The sequence below is a fragment of the Choloepus didactylus genome, chromosome 15 (assembly GCF_015220235.1).
Source record: "Choloepus didactylus isolate mChoDid1 chromosome 15, mChoDid1.pri, whole genome shotgun sequence".
In the NCBI taxonomy this organism is placed as follows: Eukaryota; Metazoa; Chordata; class Mammalia; order Pilosa; family Megalonychidae; genus Choloepus; species Choloepus didactylus.
In genome coordinates this window covers 32,121,525-32,139,016 of record NC_051321.1, presented here as the reverse complement: position 1 = coordinate 32,139,016, position 17,492 = coordinate 32,121,525, and the positions used below count along the sequence as shown (strand labels likewise).

Genomic DNA, 17,492 nt, shown 5'->3' with positions numbered 1-17,492 from the left:
ACCCTGAAATATAAAGCATGCATAAGGATAGTAACCAGAATGGTAGTTCTTCCCACTCTTGTTACTTATTGTGCAAATTTTTCTTGGTTTCCCCCTTCATTTAGAAAATGCCCCAAATGTGAGGATAGAAGGAAAGAGGTAGAGTAAAAGTTATAGCCTAGTCCATTTATTTTGTAATTACATTTTTTCTCAATGTTTAAGTGGTATTTACCAGTATGGGTAAGATTAATTGTTACAAACCAAATTGAAAATTAGTTTTTAAATTGAGCTATATACTATATAAAATCTTATGTTTATGTGCAGATCTGACTATATCCAAGTGCAATTTTCATACCCACACCAATTGTCTTGTAATAATCAGGAATGCATCCTCTGTGTGGTGTTTGCAAGTTACTGCTCTTTTGGAAATCACACTGGTGTATCTAGTGGCTTTCCTGGGTATATGTGGCTCATTATTGATTATAATTTTACTTCAGAATTTTACTTTAAGTAGTTAGGGTAATTCTTAGTGTTAATTCTTAGGTAGACATTTTGATGGTGGATAACAATGGATTACTAAGGAAGAGCATTAGAACTTTAGAATGAGTAACAAGAGAAGTCAGATAATGATTCAAGAACATGCTGCAGAAGTAACACAGACTCTTAGATACAATGGAGAAGTCAAAACGTTTAAAATAGGAATGCCTTAAAACTTTACTAGGGAACATGTTCTCAAATATAAATAAATATGTAAATTTTAATGACACATTTAATAGAGAAGTCCCAAGTCTATAGATGAAGGGCCCCTGGTTGACTTCTATACCGAAATGTTCTGTCCATCATGCAAATGGCTTCAGTTAAGTTTAAAGTGTCAGAGCCATCTCTTCATAGGGAAGGGGGAGAAATAACAAGCTCTCTTCCAGTGCCTACTACACTTTCATTCCTGTTTCCTTCTGCCTCTTTTGTATTTTCATGCTCCCTTTTTATTTACTCTCATCTTTTTAACCATCTGTTTTTCTCAAACCCAATCCTCCTTCAGAATGACTGTATGAGACTTTCTTCTGCCTAGTATATAGAACTTTAACCAACTGCTTAATAATGTAGTCTCTCACTAACAATGAGAGAAACTCACTAAGTGCATTTCTTTAAATGAAGGATTTTTTTCCTTGTTTTGTTTTTTTAATCAACTGGATAAAAAATAAAAAAAATAAAAATTTAAAAAACATACAATAATATAACATTTCAAAGAGACTGTAACAAGGGAGTAAGAAAAAGACAACTAACCTAAGATAACTGCTTTACTTCCAACATGTTCCTACTCTACCCCAAGAAAGTAACCTAATATAGCAACATTTCTGTGAACTTGTTCCTACTATACCCATCAGAAATTAACAGACCATAGTCATTCCTGGGCATTCCCAGAACGTTAAATTTACCCATGATAGCTTATCTGTTCTTATTGGATTATCATTCCCCCTTCCTTAATTGCTCTCTATCGCTAATTCCCCTACATTCTACATTATAAACCATTTGTTTTACATTTTTCAAAGTTCACATTAGTGGTAGCATATAATATTTCTCTTTTTGTGCCTGGCTTATTTCGCTTAGCATTATGTCTTCAAGGTTCATCCATGTTGTCATATGTTTCACGACATCGTTCCTTCTTACTGCCGTGTAGTATTGCATCGTGTGTATATACCACATTTTATTTATCCACTCATCTGTTGAAGGACATTTGGGTTGTTTCCATCTCTTGGCAATTGTGAATAATGCTGCTAAGAACATTGGCGTGCAGATACCTGTTCGTGTCACTGGTTTCCGATCTTCCGGGTATATACCGAGAAGTGCAATCTCTGGATGGAAGGGTAACTCTATATCTAGTTTTCTAAGGAACTGCCAGATTGACTTCCAGAGTGGCTGAACCATTATACAGTTCCACCAACAATGAATAAGAGTTCCAATTTCTCCACATCCCCTCCAGCATTTGTAGTTTCCTGTTTGTTTAATGGCAGCCATTCTAATTGGTGTGAGATGGTATCTCATTGTGGTCTTAATTTGCATCTCTCTAATAGCTAGTGAAGCTGAACATTTTTTCATGTGTTTCTTGGCCATTTGTATTTCCTCTAAATGAAGGATTTTTAATATAGAAGAGTTGAAGGTTCAGAGAATGTCACTAGAATGTAAGCTCTGTGAAGACAGGGGTTTTTGTCTCTTTTGTTCATTGTTGTTTCCCTAGTGCCTAGAACAGTTACTAGTACAAGGAAGGTGCTCAATAAATAGTTGTTGAATAAATGACTAAAACATAAGACTTTAAACATTTTAGTATTATTCACTTACAAAAGTTTTTTAGCAAAGATTCCTGATGCTTCCGGTGCAGAGTGGTAATATGAGTAGAACAGTGATCCTTAGGGGAAATAAGCTTTTTTTTTTTTTAATCCTGCTTTTCCCTATTTTCTTCTCTCTGCTGCCTGCTTCTCACAACATGAGAATCTTTGCCACTGAGAACCATTGTAAGAGACTGAAATTATTTTAAATATTTCTGAGGAGATGTGCGGTCAATGGTAGATGTGGATTGACAGGGTAAGAGGAGGACGGGAATTACAAGTTCAAAGGTGTGGGGATAAAACTGGTAGTTGCACAAAATATCAAGATAGTTCATTACAGCTAGAGTACCAGGCCCAATTGGAAGGAGAGAGAATGTGAGTTGATTATGAATTACAAAGTAGAGAGTGACATGATAACAGAAAGTGAAGACAATGGATTGTAGCTCAAGGTAAAGAAACACTGAAACCAGTGAACAAAATTAGGAGATTTTAGTAGTAGGTCAGAGTGGTTTAGCTGTTTTGCTTGATAAGTTATCCAATGACGCCTTTAGCCATGCCCTTTTTTGAAGTCTTTATGACCTAGGGATGGAAGGAGGCAGGGGGAGAGTTCTGCACTAGAGAGCAATAGGCAGAATTCTAGTCCCTACTTCTCTACTTTGTAAATTCACAATCATGGGCCAAATACTTAATTTCTCCTGGGTATCAGTTGCCTTAACTATAAAATGAAGATAATGATCTGAAAACAGGAGTCCAGATCAGGTCATATTTTGGAGTCCTTTGCAGTGAATTATTTGATATATATTTGATATAGATATCAAATATATATAGTGTGAACATTGAATAACATTTTGCTTTCTAACAGTAATTCCTACAGCTGGAGTGTTTTAAGAAGAAAAAAAAGCCAATGATGATACTAAATATTTCAAAACTTATAATTTAAATTTTAGTATAATGCATATTGATTGCTGTATTTTAAAATGTTTTAAATGTTTTCCTGTTTTTATATGTGTTACGATCAGGTTTTCAGTTTTTTAGTTATTATTAAACTGTAATACCACTCAAGTTGATGGAAAAAATTTCAGTCTGTTATACTTAACTTTTAGAAAAACATGAAGTAAAAATGTTCTAAAAGGCATAGTGTTTTATAAAGCTGGAGGAGCAATAACACTGCTTTCGTTTACTTAGTATTATTAGAAATCATAATTTCTACCTTTTTGGCTACCAAATACACTATAATATTTGTATATTTATACTCACGTACTTTTTTGATTAGGAAGTTTTAATAAGAGCAGCTGTCTGTTGTTTGTTTTTTTTTCCTCTTACCCCCTCTCTTTCTTCCTCCCTCCTTTATTTGCCCTTCTATTTGGTTTGTTTCTTGCCCTCCCCCTTCCCTTTTAATCCATCTGGAAAGATGAAGAGGCAGCTGCTGTGGTAATAGGCATTTTGGTTAATGAATAGCAGACTGACAAGATACGTAAAACATGCAAACTGTGCAGAGGTGGTTGTTGTCAAAGCCATAGGGGTACAATACTTTCTTTTCCTTCTCCTCACCTTCTAAAATAACCTAACTTTCCTGTGATATTTTATTTTTTAAGTTACCATTCCTAATATTGAAATGCTACCACGAACTATTCCCCTTTCTGCTTTGTTCACACAGTGGTTCACCTTGTGGTGAATATATGAGAGAGAGGTTGAGATACAGAGAGGAAAATAATTAATTAATTGGGTTAAGAAGTCGATTTCCTTTAGACGCCTATGCAGAAGAATAGGAACAAGAATTTTTAGTAAATGGATGTTTGTTTTTAAAAATCTATAACCTCTTAAATGTTTTTCCTTTTTGGCCACTAGTCCCCTTTTTGAGTTTCTCTCTGGGGTCAGAACCAGAAGGTGGTATGTTTCTTGAAGATGTTTCTATCATGAAGGCCAGCTGCAACTGGACTAATGCGTTTCAACCAAGCCTTGAAAGTTCCTGTAATCTGTGCCATCCTGTCTCATACTGTTCCATCTCATAGTTGTCCTCTCTCTGCAGTGCTCTATGCCCAGGTCTCTGTGGCTGGGCTGCTCCAGCCTGGCGGACAGCATGCCTTCGCTGCGGTGCCTGTATAACCCAGGGACTGGCGCACTTACAGCTTTCCAGGTACTTTCTCTGTCTCTGTGGGTTATTTGCGGGCACTAGTGTGTGTCTTAATTCATTACTGTGTCTCTCCTTCTTTCCCATGCTTTACTTATGTTCACTTTTTCTCCTGCATATTTCTCTAGTTCACGCCACTCAGTACTTCTTTAATGAACAATTTCTAATGTAGATCCAGACTGATCCATTCATAAGACATTTTAAAAATCATGATTGGTTTGTGCAAAAATTGACATAGCCCAGTCTGACTGTTGATTTTCAGATCTAATGGAAATAAAACTGAATTTTAAAGAAATCTCAGTAAGTAGCATCCAATATGTCATGTTTGCTCTGGACCTACATAAAACCAATTTATGTAATTACACAATCAATTATAATAGGTTGCTTGAACATCTTATGTTTTTCTTATGATTACTAAAAATGTAAAGTTCTTTTTTCAGAGTGTCTCCTTGTTACTGTCCCACAATATATTGTTTTATAAGAACTGTGCTTTATTTATATCTTGGTTAATGGGTAGTTTTAAGGTGGAAAGGTCTTTTAAGTCCTTTGAGTACAGTATTCAACTTCAAGTCTTGCATGGATTGATGGATTCTATTTCTCTTTAGCTTTTCTTGGAGGCCATTAGGTCAGTACCAGGATATGAGAGAAAACTAGAGGAATAGGAATGAAAAATGTGTAGAAGAAAATGTAAGAAAGAGCTTTGTGCTCATTGCTTATGGCTTAGTTATATGTATAGGATATTCTTGGTAGACATGTTTTCTGTTCATCTCAAGTACTTGGGATTTGTGGTTAGCATTTGATGGTAATACAGAATACATTAGTTTTGTGGGTTTTTTTTTTTTTTTTCTTTAAGCTGTGTAGTTCATATTCTATTTGGAAGAATTTTAAACACAAGCAGTAAGCAAACATCAGAATGCTTATGACTAAGTCTAAGTTAAAAGAGGGGAACATAAGTATTTCATATTCCTGAAATTAGCTAACAATTTCTAGTCTTTAATGATAGTGTTTTAGTGATGATAATGCTGGAGATTTCCATTTGTCTTTTGCAAAATGTAAAATTGGACTTGTACTACTTGCACTATTAGAATCAATAAATATTGTAAACCATATAGGCTTTGGAGTCATTAAATTGGAGCTTACATACTGGCTCTGCTTCTGGTGGTATGATCTTGAGCAAGTTGTCACCTCTCTAATCCTCATTTTCCTCATTTGTAAATTTAGGCTGTAATAAGGACATCCAGTAAATGGTCATTGTTTTTGTCATTGTCATTATTGTCATTATTGATATCATTGCTGTTACTGTTAGAGATTTTTGATATCTAGAGTGTCAATTTATTTCAAAACAAAATAGCTTATTTTGTACTATGTATCATACTGATAGAAGATTTCTGCCCTAGAGGAACACATAATCTAGCTTAGTAGTCTTTAACCTATTTTGCAGTCGTGGACCCTTTTGAGGATCTAATGAGAACTGTGAATCTTAGAAAAATGCACATACACATTTGTAGGCAAAATTTTATAGTAATTATATGGATTATTATAGTTATACTTTACTCTGAAATGGGAGAGGTAGTAAATCACATAATACCCAAAGAATAATCTTCTAAACTGATAAATGCCATGAAAGAAATGTGCAGGGAGCTATAAAAACATATAAAAGAGGGACCTGATCCCATCTGAGGGTGGAGTTAAGGAGAGTCAGGTAATCAATATTTGAGTTAAGATCTGAAAGATGAGTAGAATTAAGTAGGAAAAAGGAAGGAAGGGGGGAATATTTCAGGCCTAAGAAACAGCCAGAGCAAAGGTCCTGAGGCCAGATGGTGGCTTGGTGTATTTAAGGATCTTTTTGTGGCAAGCCTATTGTAGTGAGATTACTGAGAATGAGTATGAAGGGGAGAATGGAGCAAGAGAAGACTGGGGAGGCTTGATCACTCAGGATATGTGGACCATTGAAAGGAGTTTAGTTTTTATGCTAAGAAGAGTGGTAAACCATTGAAAGGATTTAAACACAAGTTGGACCTGATCAGATTTGCATTTAGATACATTAGCCTGGCTAGAAAGAGGATAATTTCAGTAATTGAAGGTATAGATGATGGTAGTTTGGTGTCAAGCAATTGTTCTGATCTCTGATCTCCTTTACACTTTTAAAATTTTCTGAGGGCCCCAAAGAACTTTTGTTTATATCAGTTATTTCTATTGATATTAACTGTATTAAAAATTAAAACCTGAGAAAAAATTTAAATATTAATTTACTAATTCATTTAAAAATAATGTATTTTTATGAAAAATAACTATTTTTCAAAGTGAAAAACATTTAGTGAAGACTGGGATTATATTATTTTTGCAAATCTCTTTCAAGTTTGGATTAATAAAAGACAGCTGGATTCCCACATCTGCTTCTTTATTCAGTCTGCTGTGGTATAGCCTCATGCAGATATATATTTGAAAAGGGAGGAGTCTTTTAAGAGCCTTTCCAGGTAATTGTGATTTATTAAAGGTCAGTTGCAGTATAAAATCTGAAACTATATCAATGAACTTCTTGTACTTTGTTATATTAAATTCCATTGGTCTCAGTCTTTTCAACAAATGGTGCTGGCACAATTGGACATCCATATGCATGAAAGCGAACCTCCATCCTTTTATTGCACCATATGCAAAAATCAACTTGAAATGGGTCATAGACCTCAACAGAAGAGCTAAAATTATAAAACTAATGTTAGAAAATGTGGGAGAAAAAGATCTTTGTGACTTGGGGTTAGGCAAAGAGTTTTTAGATAAAACACACAAAATATGAATCATAAAAGAAATAATTGATAAATTGGACCTCATCACAATTTAAAAGTTCTGTTTTTCTAAAGTTACAGTTAAGATAATATATACAAATAGTGAATAAGCACTTGAAAATATGGTCAATATGTTTAGGTATCAGGGCAATGCAAATTAAAACAACAATGAGATACTGCTGCACTGCCACCTACATGCCTCTTCTCAGTCTTGGGATGTGGGTTGGGAGTTCAGTAGACTGGGTCGGTAATATATCCTAGTTAATTTGAGAAGTGTTGTGTTAGAAAATTCTTTGAAAGCAGAAGCAATATCTTACACTTACTCATTGATCCCCACAGTGCCCAGTAGAGTGTTTTTAGTTGTCGGGGCTCAAATAATTTACCTTCATTGTCAGGATCTTTCTTTAGTCTTAATAAAAAAAATTTGAAGATATTTATAACAGAATTATCCAGGAATAAGTTGAGTGTGTGTGCCCTGAACTACTGTGTATTGCAGGAGTGAAATTATGTGGCACAGGCTGAAAGGAGATGCTTAAGAAACTCCTTAGAAAAGAAAGGCAGAGGCTACTATATGGTATGGTGGTTAAGAGTATGAGCCCAGGTGCTTGAGTGACTGGGATTTGAGTTTTGGCTCTTTTGTTTTCTAGGTGTGACCTCTCTGTACCTCAGTTTCCTTATCAATAAAATGGGGATGATCTGAAGATTAAACATTGATTTATATGAACAATGTCTGGCAGATTAGTGGGTTTTACATTATTAAAAAAATGCGTGGAGGACTATATTTGGAGACTTTCAGCAAATATTTTTCATCTTGGTGTAAAATAGTGTACTATGAAATAAAATCTTGTTTTTTTCATGCTGTACACTATGATTCTGCAAAAATCATGGGGAAGTCCACTCTTGGTCAGTTATTGATGAGAGAAATTGCTTTCCCAACATTGTTATGTGAATGTCTATTTTTCTTTCCTTAGAGAGATCGTTATATCTTATATAGCAAAAATGGAAGAAATGGGCTTATTTACTGGTTTTATCCTATTAATTCAGTAATGTGATCTGTTAAGTACACACAGGTGCTCAGTACTGCAGATAACAGGATTTGAATCTAGTCCTTCTTGTTGCCACTATTGGAATTACATCAATCTTAGTGCATTTATATCTTTCTGGTTTGTGTTCTGTTTACTTATTTGAATCTTTGTTTATGTAAAAATTTACATATAGTGACATGTATTAGACACCTTTGTGTATCTAAAACCGTTCTCTCAAAATCTTCCATAATCTGAGAAAGTTCCTGTGTGCCTCTTCAACTCAGTACCCATTCTCCATATGCAATTACTCTCCTGATTTCTGTCACCAAAGATTAGTTTTGTCTATCTTGAACTTCCTATAAATGCATTGATACAGTATACATTGTTCTGTGTCTGTTTTCTTTTGTTCAGCATGTTTTTGAGATTTATCCGTGTTGCTGTGTATATCAGTAATTTATTCTTTTTAATTGCTGAATATATTCGATTGTATTAATATACCACATTTTGTTTATCCATTTGCCTGTTGATGGACATTTGGATTGTTTCCAGTTTGGGCCTATTATGAATAAAGCTACTGTATACAGTGTTGTACAACTTTTTTTGTGGACATACATTTTTCTCTTGAGTTTCTCTTGAGTTAATACCTAAGAGTCAAATTGTTGGGTCTTAGAGTAAGCATATTTTTAACTTTAAAAGAAACAGTCAAATAATTCTTTAAAGTGATTGTCCCGGTAGGAGTATTCACTTTTATAAACATTGCTAAATATGTTTAAGGCAGGTGTCTTAGGAATAGCTTCATGACTTTTCTTTTCTTGAAATCTTTGCATTCTTTTGTTAGTGTGAAGCATCTTAGGTCAGAATTCTTATGCCAGTAAAGAAGGAAGAACCATGGAGTCACTGAATTTGTGAAATTATCCTTCTTAACTCAGATTGGCATACATTGGGATGATTTGATTGTTGGCATTTCAAACAAAACATTTCAAATTAGTGATAGAGAAGATGAAAAAATAGATTGCTTAAATAGATTCTATAATTATATGTTTAGTTTGAGCGTATTTTCATTTTCATCATTCTATTAGTTTGTCCTAGAAAGTGTATGGGTGATTAAAAGGCTTTTTGTTGCTTAACAGTGGATGTATTTTGTGAATCATTTGCTCATCCCCAGCAAATAGTGGTCTTATAATCTACAGTATTAAATGAGAATGAGCAGTAGAGAGAAAGTACTTAAAAACAGCTGAGTAATTGAGATCCTTTATTTTCTTTAGACATTGAAAGAGAAGAGAAATGAAATTCTGACAATAAGGAATATAAGTGGATTTATATGACTCAAGAATATTCTGGGTGTCAAGAATAGCTAGGAATTTTGGGGAAAACGAGCTAAGTGAACCATATGATATTTAAAATTAGCTAGGTTCCTTTGGCAGAGGTGAAATTGTTGAAATTGTTGAGGAGATATCAGGAGAGATAACATATTGTATTTTTTAAGAATGCTTAGAAGTCTACCAACTTTTTTTTACCTCCTGTGTGAAATGTTAAAATGGAACAAGAGTAGGAAAATTAAGCACTATTCAGGAAATATTCAAGACAAAGGAATATTGATATATAGGAATGGGCAACTTTGTTTTACATTTTAGGTTTTAGGAGAATGTGGATTATCACAATGAATATAAATTAACATTCAAATCCTATTGCAAAACAATATCATAAGGAAAATTATCCTATGACATAAAAGATGTAACTGATGGTCCCCTATTATACATGAATAATTTCAGTATAATAAAGAATTGCTGTATAATAAAGAATTCAGGTTTTTTTGGTACATGTTGAGATTTGATCTGTATTTACCTCAGCTGTATCCCTTAGATTAGGGGTTCACAGATACTGACAAATCAAAAACGTTTTGGTTTGTTTTGTGAAAAAAGATTTCCTGCTTACAAAATTAATTATTATTTTTTTCTTTTAATTTTTATTCTAGTAACATATATAAAACCTAAAATTTTCCCTTTTAACCACATTTACGTTTATAATTCAGTGCTGCTAATTACACTCACAATGTTGTGCTACCATCTCTACCATCCATTACCAAAACTTTACAGTCAACCCAAATAGAAATTCTGTACAATTCAAGCAATAACTCCCCAGTCCCTATCACCAGCCCAGACCCTGGTAACCTATATTTTAGATTCTGATATGAGTTTGCTTTTTCTAATTATCTCTTATCAGTGAGATCATATAATATTTGACTTTTGTGTCTGGCTTAGTTCACTCAACATGATGTCTTCAAGGTTCATCCATGTTGTTGCATGAATCCGAACTTCATTCCTTTTTAATGCTGAATAATATTCCATTGTGTATATATCCTGCATTTTGTTTATCCATTCATTGGTTGATGAACACTTGGGTTGCTTCCGTCCTTTGGTAATTGTAAATAACACCACTGTGAACATCAGTGTGCAAATATCTGAACTCCTGTTTTCAATTCTTTTGGGTATATAGCTAGTGTTGGGATTGCCAGTTCATGTTATACTTAACTATCTGAGGTGTCTTCCACAGCAGCTGCACCATTTTACATTCCCACCAACAATGAATGAGTGTTCCTATTCCTCTATATCCTCTCCAACACTTGTCATTTTCTTTTTTTTTTAATAGTAGCTGTTCTAGTGGGTGTGAAATGGTATCTTATTGTGGTTTTTGATTTGCATTTCCCTAATAACTAGTGATGATGGGCATCTTTTCATGTGCTTTTTAGCCATTTGTATATCCTCTTTGGAGAATTGTCTATTTATATCTTTTGCCCATTTTGAATTGTGTTGTCTGTCTTTTAATTGTTGAGTTGTAGGATTTCTTTATATATTCTGGATAGTAAACCCTTATTCGATATGTGGTTTCCAAATATTTTCTCCCATTAAATGGGTTATCTTTTCACTTTCATGATGAAGTCCTTTGATGCACAAGTGTTTAATTTGTTGAGATCTCATTTATCTGTTTTTTCTTTTGTTGCTTATGCTTTAGATGTGAAGTATAAGAAATATTGCCTAGCACAAGTTATTGAAGATGATTCCTTGCATTTTCTTCTAGGAGTTTTATAATCCTAGTTCCTATATTTTGGTCTTTGATCCATTAATTTTTGTATATGGTATGAGATAGGGGTCCTCCTTCATTCTTTTGCATGTGGATAACCAGTTCTCCCAGCACCATTTATTGAAGAGATTATTCTTTCCCAATTGAGTGGACTTGGCAGCCTTCTCAAAAATTAATTGATCAGAGATGTGTGGGGGTCTATTTCTGAACTGTCAATTAAATTCCATTGGTCTATATGTCTATTCCTGTGCTAGTACAATGCTGTTTTAACCACTGTAGCTATGTATTATGTGTTTTTTAAAAGCAGTTTTATTACGATAAATTAACATACCATACAATCTATCTAAAGTATACAATCGCTGTCTTCTGGTATATACAGAGTTGCACATACATCACCACAATTAATTCTAGAACATTTCAACCTTGAAGAGGGTTCACTGTGTTACACAGTTCCATGTTTCATCCTCTGGCTTTCCTTCTAGTGACATACACGACCCTAAAATTTCCCTTTTAACCAGAATTGCACCCAGATATCATCGCTGTTAGTTACACTCATATTGTGCGCCGATCACCTCCATCCAGTTCCAGACATTTACAATCAACCTTATTACATATTCTGCACAAATTAAGCATCAGCTTGTAATAAGTTTAAAGTAAGGAAGTGTGAGACCTCCATGTGCGTTCTTCTTTCTCAAAATGGTTTTGGCGGATAAAGAATTTTTGGCTGGTAGTTTTTCTCTTTCTCTTTATATACCTTAAATATATCATACCACTGCCTTCTTGCTTCTGTGAATTCTGATGAGAAATCAGCACTTAGTCTTATTGAGGATTGCTTATGTGTGACAAATCACTTTTCTCTTGCTGTTTTCAGAATTCTTTCTTTATCTTTGGCATTTGACATTCTGATTAGTATGTGACTTGGAGTAAGTCTATTAGGGTTTATTCTGTTTGGAGTATGTTGCACTTCTTGGACATGTATATTTATGTATCTCATAAGATTTGGGAATTTTTGGCCATTATTTCTGCAGATATTCTTTCTGCCCCTTTTCCTGTCTGTTTTCCTTCTGGGACACCCATGATGCTTATGTTTGTATGCTTCATGCTGTCATTTATATCCCTGAGACATTGCTTAATTTTTTCTGTTCTTTATCTGTTCTTCTGACTGTATGATTTAGATTGTCTCGTCTTCTAGTTTGCTGATTCTTCTGCCTGTTCAAATCTAGTGTTTTTTAATCTCCATTGTTTTGCCTCTCATTTCCATAATTTCCGTTGTTTCTTTTTAAACTTTCAAATTCTTCTTTATGCTCACACATTGCTGTCCTAATATCCTTTAGCCCTATATCCACCATTAGCTTATTTCTATCCATATTTTCCTTCATCTCCTTGAATTGATTTAGGAAATTTGTTTGTACTTCTTTGTTAGGTGTTCCAAATTCTTTACCTCCTCTGATTTTTTTTTAAATTTTTGATTTTTTTTATTGAGATTGTTCACGTACCATACAGTTATCCAAAGTGTACCATCATACAGCTGTGCATCCATCACAATTTTTTTTTCAATTTTTAGAACATTTTCATTACTCCAGAAAAGAAATAAAGACAAAAAACAGGAAACTCAAATCCTCCCATACTCCTAACCAACCCTTCCATTATTGATTCATAGTTTTGGTATAGTACATTTGTTACTGTTGATGAAAGAATGTTAAAATACTACTAACTGTAGTATATAGTTTGCAATAGATAAATATTTTTTCCCTATACACCCCTCTATTGTTAACTTCTAGTTATAGTGTCATACATTTGTTTTAGTTCATGAGAGAGATTTCTAATATTTGTACAGTTAATCATGGACATTGTCCACCACAAGATTCACTCTGATATACATTCCCATCTGTTAACCTCTAGCTTTCCTTCTAGTGACATACGTGACTCTGAGCTTCCACTTTCCACCCTTTCCACCACATTCACAGACCATTCAGCACTGTTAGTCATTCTCACAATGTGCGACCATCACCTCTGTCCATTTCCAAACATTTAAGTTCACCCTAGTTGAACATTCTGCTCATAATAAGCAATTGCTCACCATTCTTTAGCCTCGTTCTATATCCTGGTAACTTATATTTCGTGTCTATGAGTTTATGTATTATAATTAGTTCATATCAGTGAGGCCCTGAAATATGTGTCCTTATGTGTCTGTCTTATTTCACTCAATATAATGCCCTCAAGGTTTCTTCATCAACCCATTTTTTTTAAAAGATGGTTTTGTTCACACAACGTGCATTCCATCCTAAGTAAACAATCCATGGTTCCTTGTATAGTAACGTATTTATGTATTCACCATCATTGCCACTATCTATATAAGGGCATCTCCATTTCTTCCATGAAGAAGAAGGAATAGTCAAAGAAAGTAGAGACAAAAGAAAAAGCAAAAAGAAAGAGAGAAAAAAACAAAACAGAACATGACAGTTAAGAAGCAACAGAAGGAAAGACAGCATTAAACTAAAGTAGAATAAAGAGTCAGACAACATCATCAATGCCAAGAGTCCCATACCCTTCCTCTGTGTCCTCCCGCCACATGCATTTAGCTTTGGTATATTGCCTTTGTTTTATTAAAGGAAGCATAGTATAATGTTTCTGTTAATTGTAGTCTGTAATTTGCATTGATTGTATTTTCCCCCCAAACCCACCCTATTTTTAATACCTTGCAATGTTGACATTCATTTGTTCTACCTCATGTAAAAACATATTTGTACCTTTTATCATAGTTGTTGAACACCCTAGGTTTCACTGAGTTATACAGTCCCAGTCTTTATCTTTCCTCTTTCCTTTCTAGTGTCCCACATGCTCCTAACCTTCCTCTTTCAGCCATACTCACAGTCATCTTTGTTCAGTGTACTTACATCGCTGTGCTACTATCTCCCAAAATTGTGTTCCAGACCTCTCACTCCTGTTTTTTCCTATCTGTCTGTTGTGCTCCCTTTAGTGTTTCCTGTAGAGCAGGTATCTTGTTCACAAACTCTGTCATTGTCTGTTTGTCAGAGAATATTTTAAGCTCTCCCTCATATTTGAAGGACAGTTTTGCTGGATATAAGATTCTTGGTTGGTGGTTTTTCTCTTTCGGTATCTTAAATATATCACCCCACTTCCTTTTTGCCTCCATAGTTTCTATTGAGAAATCCGCATATAGTCTTATTAAGCTTCCTTTGTATGTGATGGATCGCTTTTCTCTTGCTGTTTTCAGGATTCTCTTTTTATCTTTGAAGTTTGATAATCTGATTATTAAGTGTCTTGGCGTAGGCCTATTTGGATCTATTCTGTTTGGGGTATGCTGCGCTTCTTGAGTACATAATTTTATGTCTTTCGTAAAGAGATGGGAAATTTTCATTGATTATTTCCTCTTAATATTGCTTCTGCCCCTTTTCCCTTCTCTTTTCCTTCTGGGACACCCATGACATGTACATTTCTGAATTTTGTATTGTCATTTAATTCCCGGAGACGTTGCTCGTATTTTCCCATTCTTTTCTCTATCTTTTCTTTTGTCTGTAGGCTTTCATGTGTCTTGTTATCCAGTTCCTGAGTGTTTTCTTCTGCCTCTTGAGATCTGCTGTTGTATGTTTCCATTGTGTCTTTCATCTCTTGTGTTGTGCCTTTCATTTCCATAGATTCTGCCAGTTGTTTTTTCGAACTTTCAATTTCTACCTTATGTATGCCCAGTGTTTTCATTATATGCTTTATCTCTTTTGCCATATCTTCCCTAAACTTTTTTAACTGATTTAGTATTAGTTGTTTAAATTCCTGTATCTCAATTGAAGTATAAGTTTGTTCCTTTGACTGGGCCGTAACTTTGTTTTTCTTAATGTAGAATTGTAGTATTCTGTTGTCTAGGCATCTTGTTACCCCAATCAGGTTTTCCCAGACCAGAACGGGCTCAGGTCTCAGGAGGAGGCAATAGTATCACATGTCCCTGAGGGTGTGTCTTAGAAGATTGATGCACCCTGTGAGGCCTCGAGTCACTGTGCTTTTCTGCCCAGCAGGTTGTGCCTCTTAGCCTGTAGCTCCAGACTGGTGTAAGGAGGTGTGGTCTGTGGCTGTTTTCCCCACGCTCTGGGGTCTGTCTGAATGGAAGGTGGGTAGTAAAGCTGGGCCCCACCTCTTTCCTCTTAGGGAAGATACACCCCCTAGGGAGAGGTCATTAGCTTTTGAATAGTCTCTCTGCCTGTGCTATCTCCACCCTTGTCTGGGTCAGAGCGCTGGGAACTGAAAATGGCTGAGGCTTTCTCCACTGAGCTGGAAAAGGGACAGAAATCCGCCCTTCGGGGCCAGTTTGCAGCCACCCTCAGTTTCACCTGTCGGCCAGAGATAACACCCAGTTGTCTGGGCTCCCCCTCCCTCCCAGAGAGGTCCTCCGGCTCTCCAAGGTCAGTCATCACCAAAAGCCTCTGTCTGTTGGTTGGGGGTTCATAGCTTGTATTGAGCAGTCCACATTTGTTAATTAAAACCCCAGTTGGAGCTCAGCTGAGCTGTATTTGCTTGCTTGGAGAGTGCTGCTCTCTAGCACCATGAGGCTTTGCAGTTCGGGCATGGGGGGAGGGGGCTCACCTCTCGTATCTGCAGTTTTTACTTACAGATTTTATGCTGTGATCTCGGGCATTCCTCTCAACTGAAGTTGGTGTATGAGTGGGCAGTCACATTTGTCCCCCCGCTGTTATTCCAGATTATTTACTAGTTGTTCCTGGTTGTTTATTAGTTGTTTCAAGGGGGCTAACTAGCTTTCACTCCTCTCTATGCTTCCATCTTCCGACCTCCTCTGTTGTTTTAATTTGTTCCCTTGACTGAGCCATATATTCCTGTTCCTTAGTATGGCTTGTAATTTTTTGCTGTTGTCTGGGCATCTGATTATTTTGATGTGTTAACTCTGAAGGTCAGTTCTCCCCCTTGCCTAGGGTTTCATTGTTGATTGGCTTTGTGTTATGGCTCTTCTTTGACACTTGGCCCAACTGATTCTGGACCTTTAGAGTAGCCCTTGTTTAACTCTCCAGATTTTCTCAGCTCTTCTGTACCTGATTCTTACCCTGGATATGCAGTACAATTTTTAAGATTGTCCTTTTGAGTGCAGTTGTTTCATCTCCAGGAGAAAGCTTCCTTTCCTCTGTTCTTTCCCTGTGAATCTTGATCTGTTCTGTTTGTTTTTGTGTAGAATTTTCTCCCCAGCTCCTATGATTTGTTTAAATTCTCTCCCTCCCTCAGTGCTCCCTTTACATTATGCTTTTCAGTTTGAGAAACTCCTGTCAAACAGCAGTTTCCACCCCCACCCCCCACCCACCCTCAAATCTTTTTTCTTGGAGGCTTTTCTGCCTCTGGTTTCTTCCCTATTAGGGTATCTCATCCCAGGGAGCCAGCTGGATTCAATCCAGATAGGACCATTTTACATTTAGGTGGCCCAGGAAACAGAGACTGGATTGAGTATGTGTACCTCTTGCCAACAGTTCTGCTGCAGTCTCTTTTTACCCTAGGAGTCCTTTTGTATGATGGGCGCTCCTCAGCCACTTGTGTTCCACACTGGGTCTCTGCAGACTGGGGGCCCTGTGCCTCAATATGCATTGGGTTCAAACTTGCTGCTGTGAGTGACTCTATGGTTTGCATCTGCAGCAGGAGAGACCTGGGCCATGCTGTCCCTGTGCTGCTTGTAAGCTGCCCGGAGCCTATGATAAGGAAGGGTCCAGACTGGCGGGTCTGGGGCATAAATCTCCTGCTTGATTTTGGTGATTTCTTTTTCTTTGATTTCATATTTGCAGGTCCATTTTTAGTCTCTGTTGCACTCTAGAGTTCCAAGGAAGTGGAATTTTTCCTTTTATTGTGTGATTCTGCGGGGAGACTTTTCCAGGGGATGTCTTATGTTGCCATGTTGATGGCATCATTATTAAAACTAATTATTTTTCAGTGTGGAATATGTAAAATATTTGGTAAAAATATAAACAGGAAAGTATCACCCATAATTCCCCCATTTTAAGATAATCATCATTAACACTTGAGCTTTTTTCTATCTGGACTGACTTATCCATGTATGCATGTACACCCACACACAGGCATACCAAAATATAGTATTGTTTTAAAATGTTTATTATTACCATTTTTATAAAAGTATAAAATGTAAATCTTAATAGTAGCAAAT

At 35.8% G+C, this 17,492-nt stretch overlaps 1 protein-coding gene across 8 annotated transcripts in view; it reads left to right on the top strand.

Annotated features, from left to right (window-relative positions):
- Positions 1-17,492, top strand: part of BTRC (beta-transducin repeat containing E3 ubiquitin protein ligase) — a 227,594-nt gene that overhangs the window by 86,354 nt on the left and 123,748 nt on the right. For 5 of the 8 annotated variants that reach the window (XM_037804156.1, XM_037804153.1, XM_037804158.1 and 2 more), the window contains one exon: positions 4,333-4,440. The exons of the other annotated variants lie outside the window; for them this stretch is intronic. In XM_037804156.1, the coding sequence (XP_037660084.1) occupies positions 4,333-4,440 (108 nt within the window). The remainder of the gene's footprint in view (positions 1-4,332; positions 4,441-17,492) is intronic. 8 annotated transcript variants of the gene reach the window in all.